This window comes from Cydia splendana, chromosome Z (genome assembly GCF_910591565.1).
Source record: "Cydia splendana chromosome Z, ilCydSple1.2, whole genome shotgun sequence".
Classification (NCBI taxonomy): domain Eukaryota; kingdom Metazoa; phylum Arthropoda; class Insecta; order Lepidoptera; family Tortricidae; genus Cydia; species Cydia splendana.
The window spans coordinates 34,062,882-34,078,761 of NC_085987.1; the positions used below are offsets into that span (position 1 = coordinate 34,062,882).

A 15,880-nucleotide genomic window follows, 5' to 3' on the forward strand; every position below is an offset into this window, starting at 1 on the left:
TTGTCTCTCTGTCCAGCTGTCTTTGTCGTGTGCCTAAATTTCGAACGTTGTTTTGAAGTATGTCTAGTTGGCCATGATGACCTTTTTCTCGAAATCAAGGAGGTGTTATAGGTATATGTTAAGACGAAGACCTGTTTCGGGAATGAACTGAGGTGTCCAATCCAATAATGTAAACAATAGTCGAGCTTAATAATTTCATTGGTCGAGCCACGCCACAGGTACGAATTTCGTCAGTATTTTTTCTCGGACGATATCTCATGCATCGGAGAAATGGAGGTACCTTATTTGTGTCTGAAATTCCAGAACCTAAAATTTTGGAAAGATATAAGTTAAGGTTCCGTCCCACATGCGCGTTTTCCGGGCGGGGCGTGAGCGTTTTAAGGGGCCCACTGATTAACAGTTCGCCGGACGGTATCGGCCTGTCAGTTAGAACAAAATTTTGACAGTTCCGAACAACTGACAGGCCGATACCGTCCGGCGGACTGTTCATCAGTGGGCCCCTTTATATGTAAAAGCGGCGCGCCCCGCTCATGCGCCGCCCGCTAAACGCACCTGTGTGACGGAGCCTTTAGATTACGTGTAATGTACGGGACCCTTCTAGAGTCGATACGCACATGCGCGGTTTTTTAACCTTTTGACCGCCAATGACAGATACACTTTCTTCAGAAAGTGCGACTTCAAAAACGATAAAATAGAGGATCATTCCGTTTTAAATGCGCTAGCAACTAATATATGTTTGAAGTCAGTGCCAAGCCAAATATAGCGCAAAACGTAATTCAAGACCAAAAAAAGTATGAAAATGTTGCCACTGCAATAATTTGTTTGTAAAATAGTAAATTCCTGTTGATAAATAATCACGCTAAAATAATTTATTTATTAGTAATTTTACTCCTACGATTTAGAAAATTACTTTTATTTACTTATTTTTACATAAATACAAGACGCGCTAGTAAAAAGTGGCAACATTTTCTTACTTTTTTTGGTCTTGAATTACGTTTTAGAGATTAGTTACAGGGTCGTTCTCTCATTTCGTGCAAATCGGTGATGTTCTCTCGATTTGTAAATTTTCTTTTAAATGGTAAATTTTTGGGTTTTCATGCATTGTGGATTCATTTATTGACACTTTTATGCTAAAGGCACCTTCGTAACCTTATTCCTTTTCATTTAATAAGACTGGTGGTAATGAACTACGCGCTGGTAATGAAATGGGCATGGATGGTAATTTTATCAGTGGAGGGTAATGAAACAAACTTATGAAATCGCAATAAAAAAACTTTAGTTAATGAAAATTAACACCATTAATATAATGAACAACATTAAAATCACGTGTCTTAAGCGCTGTGCAGACGATCAAGCCGACTTAACAAATACTCCGGCTTGACAATCGCGACTTATGATTTACCACCTAGCTTGTAGCGATTGTCAAGCACAATTTACGTGATTGAAGACGTATTTCGTATTGTTTATTTATTTAATGATTACACAGCACTACATCAGTCTTGTCACCAACACACTGAGAAACTACATACTTTAATTTAAAATTAACATCCAAATACACTCGACTGCCAATCCATCCACCGTAGCTCCATAAACTCACAAAATCTCAAGCACTCATGAGTTAACAGGAGATGCACCAGGAGAAGCCTAAGGGTTATATTTCTAATGTCCGGTACAAAAAGTCTTACAAGCCTCTCTAGTCTCTCTACTAGTTCAAGGCAGCCAGAGTCTCCACGAAAAGCCCAACAAGCTAAAAGTAGTAGGCTTAAGTTGTGCCTCACCTGACTCACCTCCAAAGAAATGAAGCCCAGGGTTCCTAAAATAAATATTTTTAGGTAATACATCCTAAGGAAATTCTTTTGGACCTTTTCCAATAGTAGAATGTACGTTGACTCGTAAGGGATCCAGGCTAATGCTGACGCCTCCAACTTGCTTCTGACCAGAACATTGTAAAAAACTTTTATGGGGCAAGGGTCATGGAATTCTCTGACAATGCGAGTGACAAAGTCTAATCTACTGAAGCTACAGTGCCAAGTGCTTTGATATGGTCGTGAAATGTTAGCCGCATATCGAATATGACCGCAAGATCCTTTACTGAGACGACTCTTGAGCATGTGTAGGAAATAGGGTTTGATTAAAACTACACACTTGACACTTAGCCGCATTGAAAGTCAGTTTGTTACCCCGACTCCATTGGCACAGAGATGATGAAACATCCTACTGCAGCAACTTACGATCCTCCTCCTTCTCAACTCAATATACCAATTTAAGATCGTCGGCGTAGAGTAGACAACGAGCGTTATGGATAACCGAGGGCAGGTCATTGACCATTATTCTAAATAGGAAAGGCCCCAAGATTGAATCTTGGCTGTCACCAGAACGAGTATGGTACGGATCTGGTACGAAGTGGCCATGCTGGTCGTTGCGTGCTGCGGTTTATCACGCAGATAACTGGCAAAAATGTTAAGCAAATGTGGATTGAACCCAATAGCGTCTAGTTTGTGTAGGAATACATCGTTACCCACACGATTGAAGGCTTTTCGGAAATCATAATACAGGACGTCTATCAGGATACCCATATCCAGATGCTCTGAGATGGTGTCACTGTCAACCAAGGTCAGGTTAGTTTTCACAGACCGTTTCACTCTGAAACCATGCTGAGTGTTGCACAGGCATAATGGTTTCACTTGTTTCGACAACGTGCCATGGAGTATGGACTCAAACAGCTTTGCTAAAGCTGAAAGAAAAGAATACCTTGACTTTGGGATCGGTCTTACCCGTGAAATCTTCCAATGGTGATGATATGTACTTGTGGAGAGTAGGTACCAGATTAAGCATGGAGTGTATTGGACCATTCAAATGCTCTAAACACCCCTTTAAGATATATGCAGGTACCTAAGTAGTCTGGGCCAACAGTACAGAAGCCCGATAAACTTACTTTGGTGTTAAGACCCCTTATGCAGGTACCTAAGTAGTCTGGACCAACAGCATAGAAGCCCGAAAAACTTACTTTGGTGTTAAGACCCCTTACATTTTGGTAAATTAGATCCAGTGAAGGTTTCAAATCAGGATTCCGAACTAAGTATTACTGGTTGGTTTTTGTCTGACTCCCATTGACGTTGGATTTACGAAATGACCACGATTATCGGGCTACAGTTGGAAATAAACAGGATTCATACAATGTCGAGGGTACTCCTATTTTGAAAGTCTTGGAGTCCCCTTTGAGCTTAAGTTCATCGACAGTGCACCATGAATAACAGCAGATATGCCCGTATGTCCTCCGATCCTCAAGCTATATTCCACAGATGGATGAACTTGCGATGGTCCACCGCCCTGAGAGGGATTTTACACCGCTTTTTACTGCTGGTATCAGTTTTCTGAGATTTATCACGCACGGATTGGGAATTGTCGCTTTTGACAGCGGAGGCACTATTATTGTTTATCGGCCTGTGTTTATGTTTCTGTAGTTTCTGCCCTTTATTCCAAACATTTGCCCCGTTCTCTACCTTATCGTCGACAGGTATCAGATGATTCCAACTCACTTAGTCTCTTAGTAACGTGTCAAATTTCTCAGCACAGTCCTTGAGTGCGGTCTGGTATTATATATAGAGCGGCAGATTATGTTAATCTACTGCGCTCTAGTTAAATCCAATAAATCACCAGTTGGGCTCCCCTATATATTATTACATAGTTTTAAATGTTTATACCAACATTCTATTTATAATAACTTAACCCTCTTTCCATTAAATGCACTGCCTCATATACATTATCATTACCTTCTAAATTCGTTCATTACCTTCCCTGGCAAAATTGGAAGGAAAAGAAATGAATGAAACAGATATGAATGAAGTTTTGGAAGTTTTCGTCGCCTAGGTCGGTTGATATTAGACCTTGATTTCGCAGAATAAGCCACACGAAAGGCAACCCTAAAACACATCAATTAGGTATAATTTTAATAATGTACAATTGGTACTTACTGTATAAATCACTAGATGGCGATGAAGATTTATCTGAACCACACTCCTTCCCGACACGAGAGAACGTAAGTATTTTCGTCAAAAGCAACATACGGACGTCCGCTGTGGTAGCACGCGGCCAACTGACTGACGAACAATGTGTTGTATCCGCGGGAAGTGATATATACCCTTGCTATATAGCAAAATATAGCTAATCCATTTCTCGCGTCGGTAATGAAGAAATTGCTTGGACCATCACTTATAAGGCTGTATAGTTTTATTGTTAATTTCTTAGCGTATAATATTATAGGATATAAAACATAACTAAATTACTTGTTTACTGAACCAACAACAAGTTTTCTATTTTTAGTATCTTAAGGTTCAAATGGAGGTCAAAGTTTAACTTCACGCGTTACATGCAGAGAGGAATGAAAATAGTGGGGGTTAATTGTAAATATAAAGAAAACAACCACCTTTTTAGAATTGTTCATGGCGGGCCAATATACTTAAGGTCCTATGTTACAACCTTGCATTAACAGATATTCGAAAACACCATCACATTTTTGGTAAATTGCAAATAATACCGATTTGCACGAAATGCGAGAATGACCCTACAATACTGGTTAATAATATTCATTCATAGATATGCCCCGTCCCTTCAGATTTTTTTTCAAAAAATAATTAGATTTAGTATTATATTATAATATGAGTTATGTGCATATTAGGAATTTGTATGAAATTGTTTTTGCTGCCAAGGGTATAAAGGTAAGGTACCTTATGGCGGCTGGCGCTTACGTTACGTCGCATAGCACCGCAATGTTATTATTGTGGCGTTAATTATAGCGTAAGCGCCAACCGCCATAAGGTACCTTTACCCGTGGCACGTCACAAATTTACTTGGACAATACGCCTCTATACTAAATTCTCTTTGGCCAGGGCAAGCTGCCTAAAATGCATAATTTTCCATGAAGAAATAAAACTACAACAAAGGCATTAAATAATTTTATTTTAATTAGTTAAAAATACACACCGATTGCCCCAACATATAAATAACGTTTATTTACTAATTAAACATATACTTATGTGTATTATTAACACAACAGAAAAATAGTAAAATTTGACTCTTAGAATAGGTACTAACTAAATGGAGTAAAAGGGTGTCCTTGAATGTGAGGGAGAGCTGGCAGAAAATAATGCGAAATCTGACTGGTTGAAGAGTCTTAAATCCCGGGACTTTTAGACGGGAAGGGGAAACTTTGAAAATTCAAAATAATCACGTCAATGTGACGGTTGATCAGCGGTGTTTTACTGGAAGGTTATGTAGACTAGTTTCAAACTTACACAAGGCCCCCCAGTACCTACACAGTGGTCATTGATGGTCCATGACAAGCCATCGCCATTGTGTACAGGGGCCAATAGTATACAATGGCGGACGACTGGCCATCAGTTGTCTATCGTGGTGTACAATCGGGAAGTTGTCGGTGTTTTTGACACTTCAAAGGAATCGTGGCGTAGCATATGGCCTGTGGTGTTCACACAGTCGCCCATGGCAGTGGCTTGGCATGGCCCATCGTTAATCACTGTGTACTGAGGCCATTATATCTTCTATTTGTGTTTATGAAACTGCCAATTCAAATAAATGTGTCTAGTGTTGCCAGATTGCTATAAAGAGTGGAAAATATAAATATAACAATACGCATGACCATAACAAAGTCTAGCTGCTAATCTAACCCATTTCTTTAGTAACCTAAAGGTATAATAAAATTATAGTCCAGACATATGCCAGAATACAACTATAATTATTAGGACGTTATAATATGACTTAATTTTTACTGTCAGCACTTTGTCTAATAACAACAACACTTCTTCTTATTCCTATATCACATTAGCAAGTATAATAAATAAATAACAATAGTAACCACGATAATAGATTTCAGGTAGAAATTAAAATTCCCGCGCTACAACTGAAAAATAATTTATTTGATTTAATGGATTACTGGCAATTAAAAAAAGGTTAATTCGATCAAGTGATAATGGTGAGTGTTATAAGACTAGTGAGTGAAAAAATGGTAGTATGTATTTAAGAAATCAATAATACCTATTTAGAAAAAAATACGGTTTTAACATTTCTTTTCCTAAGATCCAGGGTGAATTATATTTTCTAAATAAATATTGAAACGTAACTTGACTATTCCATGTTCCTTAAATACCTATATATTAGTAGCAAAAATATATAAACAGCCTAAAAAAATATAATATTTATTCTTACGACTTAAGTATTTAAAATAAGAAAAAGTAAATAGAGAGCCAATCCCGAATTCGTACCTATACTTTTCTGTCTGTCAGGTATAGTTTAGTCTTCTTTCGACCTAAATCTGGAGATCGTGGAAATAAATAGAGTCAGACCGTGAAAAGTCTGCAGCGATTTTGATAGTCCACGCAGTGCAAGTGTCATTTTAAACGTCAAACTTCTATGAAATTATGACGTATAAATAACACTTACACTGCGTGGGCTATCAAATCCGCTGCAGACTTTTCTTGGTGCGACTCTACTTCTTTGTCATTTTCTGTGTGTATTGTGGTAAACAGCTTTACTATCTAAAAATGTTTTCTAGTTGATTTAAATAGTTCCTTTTGGGAATGATTGACACGCATTTATTTAGCGCCCTTTTCATTCGACAGTTATAGGAAAAACCGGCCAAGTGCGAGTCGGACTCGCACACGAAGGGTTCCGTACCATTATCTATAAAAACGGTCACCCATCCAAGTACTGACCCCGCCCGACGTTCCTTAACTTCGGTCAAAAATCACGTTTGTTGTACGGGAGCCCCATTTAAATATTTTTTATTGTTTTTAGTATTTGTTGTTACAGCGGCAACAGAAATACATCATCTGTGAAAATTTCAGCTGTCTAGCTATTACAGATCACGAGATACAGCCTGGTGAGAGACGGACGGACAGCGGAGTCTTAGTAACAGGGTCCCGTTTTACCCTTTGGGTACGGAACCCTAAAAGTGGTTGTTAGAGTCTTTAATTGTTTTTTTTCTCTAATACCAGTTTTAGGCCTAATTTTGACTTTGGCCTTTAACGTAAAAAAAAAACAACTTCATCCAGGGACTTCCCTTTTCATTAGTTATTAAAATATATCTTAAATGGCAAGGCACATTTTAAGTACACTTCCAAAAAATATCTAAGCTCAGACAGGCATTTATGTAAATAATAATTAAATAAGTACATACATAGTTGACAAAAAGTTACAAACAATTTGGTGTTAAAGTTATTAATTAATTTGGTTGTAATTATCGAATTTGGTATTTTTTGATATTACAAGAACTAGCCTCATAATTTTCTAAATATAAATAAAAAACATTGGTTTAAATTCAATACTACATATAGTCTCTTATTCCTTAATCAAACCAATTGGCTTAGCACAGGAGCGCCGCGATAGTGTCTTGCCCGCGAGATAAACTACCGAGAAAAAGACTTCTGTTTTAACTATACCTTGTCTATCTCGCGGGTGAGATACTGTCGCGACGCTCCTGTGTTAATCCTACCTACATGGTACTCGCTATACGTTTTTCTAGATTGTTGAAGTTATAGGTATACTATACTGATATTGATTCGAATTTGTACTAATATTTTCACTAATGCTATAAGTTGATTCTTTAAACTATAAGTCGTTTACACGATATATATTTGTATATGTATAGTACATATGCCCATGGAGCCTTTTCCTATCATACATATTAGAAACAGATTCATTGATTGTATGTACCTATAATATGGGTAAAGTCTTAATAGACAAAGTCGTGCTTCGAATTTGACAGCTGATGTAGCCGGTGACAGAGATGTGTGCGGCTGCGAACGTTATGCAGTACAGATGTTTGCATGATTGTTTTCCTTCGTATTTTCTCGGAAACGTTCGTATTTGCCATGCTACTTCAGTCAACCTCAGTACTTTTTGTACCGAGACTGACTGTAATAGCACGACACGTTCGTACGTTTCCGTGAAAATACGAAGGAAAATAATTATGCACTACATCAGGGGGCCGATTTTTGAAATTCGACCGCTCGATTTCGTGTATTTCGTTCAATAATATCTCCACTACTAGGCACTTAAATTCTACTAATAGAATTGAAAACGAGTGGTCAATACCACTAGATTCCAAATTTCTATCGCTCGTATTTCAAAAATTAGTATATAGCTGTTTTCCACCGATTTCCGAGCGACGAAATCGAGCGTTCGAATTTCAAAAATCGCCCCCCTGTGTTAAGTTACAGTCAAAAATTGATGTCTGACAATCGGGTAACCACAAAACTTATGATGCAGTACAGCGCCATCTATTTCAACTGTCAAACTAGGGGCAACAATGTTATCTTAGACTTTACATGTCTTCTGCAATGTATAACTCTTTGTTAGAAACCCTTTTAACAGTACATATTTCCTTGACAGAATGCACTCGCACGGAATGTCATAATCATAAAGACATTCCCCCTTATTCATAAACGTCTGCTAAAGTTGACAAGCCTATAATAATCTTGAATAATTTTACGGTTTAGATTCACTTGTTTTTAGTCACTCGCGCCGTAAACCGTAAAATTATTCAATGTTAGTATGTCTCACAACAGTTTAAATTCCTATAATAATCGTTTGTCCCTTTCCATCATACCAATACGTCGGTAAGGGACAAACGATTATTATCGGCTTGTCAACTTTAGTATACGTTTATGAATAAGGGGGTTAATTTATATTTAGTGCACTGGTCCGTCTGCTCGAAGTAATTAATTGCTATCGAACACTGCGACTCAAAATTACGATCTCAAACAGTATTTACAATTATAAGGTAAATGTTTTCTTTCTAATGGGTAGGTAGTATAGATATATTGTACTACACGTGTAGACTTTAGATAAGTAGGTACATTTATACTTTATACATAGTTTTCAACTAGTAGCATCTCTTATAAAATTTGAAGGCTTATGTCTACGTCAAGTTCGTGAAGTAGTTTATAAAATATAACGACAACATCTAACGTAACAGTTGACTAAGATTAATAAAACTCCTGACATCCTGCTAAGCTCATAAACTCCTGACATCCTGCTAAGCTCATAACCATCCGCAATGTTATCCGACAGGGGCCCAGGATAGAGCGTGCGTGACTGTACGGGACAGTACAGAAGGCCGTTGTTAATGTCCCCATGGTCATACCCCAAGACAGACTTGATACCCCAGTTTGCTGCGGCGACTGACAACACTACCTGATTCCGCAGAACTTATAATGATATCATCACCATGTTTTCGTATTTTTTTTAAACGAGGAACACTGACAATCACTTAATTTTTTAACTAAGCAATGTTAGTACTTTGCTTAAAGTACCGTCATCAACGATTTATGATACAATTTTTTTTACGGTGTCCGTTTTGTTTTTCTGTTCTTTTTCCTTTATCATGATCATCCTTGAGTGCATACGGAACTGAAGCCTCGATTCTAGTGAATATCCGGAATACTTTTTCCTGTAAAAAAACAAAAATATTATTAGCACACTGTAGAATAACGATAGGTAGATAACTAAAAAAAAAAATCCAACTAAGTAGGTACACGAAAAAACTCCCCCCATACAAAGTGGTTTAAAAATCTATATTTTTAAAACGACAAGCTTAAATAAACAGACAATCGCACGATCTAATTTGACAGTAATTTCTATGTAAAATATGGGTGTAGCCAACTTATTAAAAATATGTCCCATAGTTCTTAATTCGCTGACATAAGAGCTATGGGACATATTTTTGAGATGATTTGTGCACCCATATTTTTACAGTTGACTGTACTACAATTTAATGCTACGAAACGAAACTTGAAAGTTCATGTCAATTTTCATGTTATTTCAGAATGTCCCTTTAAAATGAGAGAGTAACTTAGATTGTATGGCGGCAGCTATGTACATAGGTCCGTGTGCTGCCTCCTAAATGTACTTACTTATCAGCCATACCTCGAAGTTAACGGAATTCAATAAAAACACCGTGTAGACAACCGTGGTTACAATTATTATTCCTGGAGGATGAATATCGGAATGTAATTGTCACCAAAGTTGCATGACGAAAATGGTTAGAGAATTTTGGACGACTTTCTAAATAACAAAATCCTGCTTTGGTAAAAACAGCTTAATACGAACAAAACAAGTTAAAGTAGTCAGTACCTGGTGTCAGTGAGTATTTGCAGGGCGCGTTCATCGTCGCCCAAGTAATGGTTACATACGGCGATCTCGGCCATCGAGTACGGCAGCAGGAACGTATCCTCTTTGATTTCGTTCTTCAACCTGAATTACAAAACATTTGTTATTATACAGCGACACAACAGTAACGCACTTTTCAAGTTTCTACCCACTTCTCCGTAGAATACTTGTAAAGTGTAAGTAACTCACGAACGTAATTGTAGCAACGAGTTCCAGATAAAAGTTTCTTGGCGTATTCAGTGTAAGCTTATATCAACTTATAGATATGTTAACGATTTCAACGAAGATTGTTATACGTATTGTTAGACTCGGAAAATCTTATGGCCACCATCCACCTCCGAGCCGACACAACACTCACAGCATGACTGAGTCGAGCGAGTCCAGGGCGAGTCGCGGGAGGCCCATGGCGGAGAGACAGCACCCGTGCAGGTACCACAGCAGCGCGCGGTTGTCTGCCTCGTAGCCACCCATCCACTCCTTAGGGCCAGCGTCCAGGCGGTCGCGGGTAGTTTCTATTAACTGCAAATAAAGTCATACAGAGAAATAATGAAAACACGGTCGAAGCAAGACTCAAACTAGCAAAATCAAGAAAAATTGGCAGGCCTTTCATTCTACAAGTTGGATCTATCGCTTTACTCAGTCGGTTGGTAAGCAGTTTTGATTAAGGTGCGTTTTAATAATGCTCAGTAAGTACTAGTATACTAGTAAACTAAACTAAGCTACCTCGTAGGTATAGGTTGAAATCCACAGGTCAACTATCCGTCTGAGCAAAGAAGTTGTTGTGTCCTGTCGCGTTGAGCACAGGGCTACAGTTAAGGTTCCGTCACACAGGCGCGTTTTCCGGACGGGGCGTGAGCGATTTATATGAAAAAGCGGCGCGTCCCGCTCACGCGCCGCCCGCAAAACGCGCCTGTGTGACGGAGCCTTTAGAGCACCGACTGACCTTGAGCACGTCCTGCGCGGCGCGCTCGTGCCGCGCGAGCACGGGGAACATGTTCCACAGACACAGCAGCTCCAGCGCGGGCAGCACGAGCTGGTGGCCCTGCGCGCCGTAGCGCGCGCAACGTTTGATCATGAACTTCTCCATCGGGAGCGATTTGCCTGCGATGCGTTGCTTGTAGTAAGACGCGTTCCTGCGGGAAAGACATACAACACTACAGTTGAACCTCGATTATCCGAACACTGATTTAGTTTTTACGAGTACACTCTATTATCTTTGGTTTAAATATCCGAACCTTCAATTATCAGAAACGCGCATTCGTCCGTCAATTAAAATTTTACAATTTTACAATTAAATTACTTGTATGAAAAAACATTCAACTTTTTTCAGGTGTTTTATAGAGGCTGTTTTTTTAAAGACTTGCAATATTTTACGATATGAATATATAATTAATATTGAGCAACTTTTACTACAGGACCGACACCGAAATCACGAAGAATAAATTGACTGTTTCATACATTCTATCAGGGGTTGGTCCCATAGTAAAACTTGTTCAGTATGACCCATACAGAAATAAGTACCTAATAGAGTGCTAACTCCAAAAAATAAGTTTTCTTACTTAATAATATTAAGTTGTGTGGGAGGTGTACCTAGTAAAATGTATTGCTATTAAGTTTAAAATTTTAATTTTTTAAAATTAAACCTTTTTATATACATATAAGTTTTTGCAAAGCTTGGTTAAAACTTCTTATAAATAGGTTTTCATCTTTATATGGAGTTAGCACTCTATGATTACTTCTCATCGTAAAAATATTGCAGGATATTGTATTAGGTTGGTATTCCACCTGTCCAATTTCTTAGTCCAATGTGTATTTTGTCTCACATTTTGCTTAATGAGAGAGTGAGAAGCAATGACATTGGACCAAGAAATTGGACAGGTGGAATACCGTCCTTACAAATGTTAATATAGGTACTGTATTGTTTTTATGTAAACGTGTTGCTTATACTTGATTTCGTCAAAAAAAAAAACCACGATTTGATTATCCGTACTAGTCTCGGCCCCAATTAGTTCGGATAACCGAGGCTCAACTGTATAAACAGCAACCGTTTTATCCCTCTATTCACAAAAAATAGCAAGCTTCAAATTGATGACCAGATTCTCAATTTGTCGAGATATGCTTCTTTATAATGTTTGCCTACCCGATTTCGCAGAGACTACTTCTAGCCGTTTTCCGCCAGGTCTTGGAGGAGTAGAGGCAATTTATAGTAACTGCATTTGTTCTCAAAACAAAGGCATTTAAAACTGCTCAGTGAAAAGATTTTTTTTTAATATATTTACTATTGATAATTTGAAACACTTTGGGTATTACTTCAGGTCTGGGTCTCAGTTTAACCAACATGTAAACGAACCTCATGAGCTCGTTGCACTGCTGCCTCTCGCCGAGCTTCAGGCCCTCCCCCAGCTGCAGCAGCAGCGCCGCCTTGGTGTAGGTGTAGATCGTCCGCGACCACGAACTCTCCTCCATTAGCTTGTTGGCATACACTGCAGCTTGCCGCCAATCCATTTTCAACCTTAAAGAAACGGGGTCACGGGTCAATTTTCATAGGAACCAATACACCAAGGCTCGTTTTGGAGAACAATTAAAAATGTACTCCCTTATTCATAAAACTTTACGGTCCTGATTTAGTTAAATTATGTTTTATCCCTTTCTTACAAATCTATAAGTCAAAATGACAGATAAATCAACCGATTATTATCTAATTGAGGTTTGTAGTGCGTTTATGAATAAGGGGGGTAATAGTGATGTAGAAAAAGACAAGCTATGGCCGCCTCTTCAGAACTTGCTGAGTGTTACAAAAATAAAATTTGGCTAAAATATCTTAAGCCTTCGCGACGGTAACACCATAGAGGCTTTAGATATTTGAAAGAGACTGTACCTACCTACATATCATTTTGCTTTTCTATATAATGTGGCAAAACATAGATAGGTATCTATAAATATAATAGATAGGTATAAATGTTATTTCTTTATTTTCTTTTTAAATGTGCCCCTAACGGATGTACGGATAACGGACGCATACGTTTCGTTAAAAAAACTGTAAGATTAGACATAATTTAATTTATTTTATTTCAAGAGAGACAACGGCACGTGGAGGATACGGAAGAACGCCGAAATCGAGGAGTTGGTGGCCGGACCCAATATCATCGGCGAAACGAAATCTCACAGACTTCGCTGGTTCGGTCACCTATTAAGAATGGGAGAGGATCGGGCTGCCAAGAGGGCGTACCTGGGAAGACCGACTGGTAGCCGCCCGGTAGGTCGGCCCAGATACCGCTGGGGAGACAGTGTGGAAGCGGATCTGCGTCAGCTTCAAGCCGATAATTGGCAGGAAACGGCGCAGAATCGGGAAAAGTGGCATGCTCTCGTTTCAGAGGCCAAGATCCTCTTTGGATCGCTGAGCCATATTAGTTAGTTAGTTAGACATAATTTAAACTATAACGTAAAACATTCACTGTCAACGTTTTCGTAGCACTATGCTCGTGGCCGATCCCAGCGTTTTCCCACGTTGTAGAGGAAAGCGACTACGAACGGAGCACCCGCCGACCAATGTGCTAAGTAAGACCTAACCGTGCACTTTAAATGAACAATGTAAATGCATTAGTAGGTCATCAAAATTTACATATTTAAATATCGCTGACCCAGTGGGTATTTTGCTAGTCTTTTTATAAACATTGGTAATGGAATAGGTAGGTATCATAACTTTATTTAGTGTATGCAAACGTATTTGTGTAACACGTTTTTCAGTATGTAAAGTAAAGGTGAACTGTTGCCCTTTGATTCACACTTACCCATTAACCCACATGATCTCCCAGTAGCAGACATGTCGGAACTGCAGCCACATGTCCTGGCTGTCTATGGCTAAGTTGTACGTGACTATGGAAGGGTTGAACATTCCTCGCATCAGCTCGAGCCGCCCTTTAAACAGCAGGAACCATACACCATCCGGGTACACCTGAGAACACACGTTAATTAGACAACGCACACAAGTAATCAAAATAAGTTAGATATTGTTTTCCAAGCACTAAGATAAATTTCATGTTATTTGAAACATCTCGACAGTCGAGCAAAATAAAGGAGGCACAGCCATACTCTCTTTTCTCGAAGCCATTCACGGCATTTTCTACCTTCTCTATCTTCGTTATGGAAAAAGCTATATGCCTGAATTTTCAGTGACCGTGAGGGTATAACGAAACTAAGGTATATTGTCAATTACATTTTGTGTTAAACTCGTAGTTTAAGAATTTCTTAATTTTGTCAGTGACCATTCACAGTTATTCAATCATCATATTTTATAGGTAGATAGGTAGGAGCTGTAGGAAGGCACTGAATTCATAAATTAACCGATTTTACATCTCAAACTTTTCTTGTTGTACAATAAATGCGTTGCGACACTTGTATTTTTTACATACTTACTACTTTTAAAAAATCTCGTATCTCGCACTGCTACTCAAAGCAATTTTTTTTCTTTTGATTGACATAACAAGATACGAGTTTTTTTCAAAGTAGTCACTATAGTCGTTGATAGGATTTTAACTACGGGAAAAGTTACAAAGGCTTGATCGACTTGTCGAATCCTGGGAGGGTTCTATAACCAACAGCTGATGGCTGATGTTGATTGCGAGATGTACGTAGACTGTCGAGTAGTGCACTTGCAACAGACAGCCACAGTACCTTGAGCTCCTTGTCCAGTATCTCCTGGCAGATGTCGAGGTCGGCCTGCGCGCCGATGAAGTGGCAGATGACGAGGTGGTACGCGAGCAGCGTCAGCTCGCACAGCACGGCCCGCAGGCCCGAGGACCGCATGCCGGCCACTAGCTCTGTTAGACCGTAGCTCTGTGGGTAAACGACACACATGTAAGTATTTCAACACAAATCGATACCTAGTTCTATTTTGTCATAATTAAAACAAGAGTACATTACATACCTAGGGAGGTAAATTCGTAAATGCTCCAGATCGCAGGTGTTTGTGGATCCATAAATATGCGATCTGGGGTTTTACGAATTACCGCCCGTGGTTTGTATAAAGTTTTACGTCTTGCCTTGGCCAGGAAGTGAGATTTTCTTCCCGTCCCGTGGGAAGAAAATCCCACTTACGGGCCTAGGGTGACGTAAATACTTTTGCCTAGTAGGTATTATCTAGATATGTTTAGTGGAAATAACTTTTCATAACTGATAGGGCGATGGTGCTGCTAATGAGCGCCAGAGTGACATACCACGTTAAATGTAGTATTGGGAAGAACTCGAGTAGTTTGAGTTTATTTGAAGAAAACAATTCGTTTTACGAGACTATATACTAAGTCCCGAGTCGAATTTGTTGTCTTTTTTAAGTTCATCTCTTAAGGACTCGAGCCTCCGTATATATACTCCGTCTATTTTATGAAAATAATTCTATGATTTAGTTGTGCTTAGTTTCAAAATGCGTTTTATTTCTTTTTTAAATTTGAGAGTTCTCAGAAAACGGCTCGTGAATGTCTTATACAATGCGCTGGGTTTCTTTTTAAATATTTCAAAAGACCTCAAGTTTCGACTAAATTTATTTATTACTAAAATACTGAATCGAGCCTTAAAGCCAAGGACTCGAGTCTTAACTAACACTAGTTAAACGTGGCATTGCCCAAGCGCACGCCGCTATGGACATGTACCTACTTATCTTACGAGGGTTTGCCCTCCCGTTTTGGACATTGTAACCACC

At 38.8% G+C, this 15,880-nt stretch overlaps 1 protein-coding gene across 1 annotated transcript in view; it reads right to left on the reverse strand.

Annotated features, from left to right (window-relative positions):
* Positions 1-4,940: 4,940 nt before the first annotated feature.
* Positions 4,941-15,880, reverse strand: part of LOC134803944 (tetratricopeptide repeat protein 39B-like) — a 35,680-nt gene continuing 24,740 nt past the window's right edge. The window contains exons 9-15 of the mRNA XM_063776773.1: positions 14,860-15,021; positions 13,977-14,140; positions 12,536-12,697; positions 11,129-11,318; positions 10,544-10,704; positions 10,150-10,269; positions 4,941-9,466 (exon numbers count right to left, since the gene is read on the reverse strand). Of these exons, the coding sequence (XP_063632843.1) occupies positions 9,343-9,466; positions 10,150-10,269; positions 10,544-10,704; positions 11,129-11,318; positions 12,536-12,697; positions 13,977-14,140; positions 14,860-15,021 (1,083 nt within the window). The 3' untranslated portion in view covers positions 4,941-9,342. The remainder of the gene's footprint in view (positions 9,467-10,149; positions 10,270-10,543; positions 10,705-11,128; positions 11,319-12,535; positions 12,698-13,976; positions 14,141-14,859; positions 15,022-15,880) is intronic.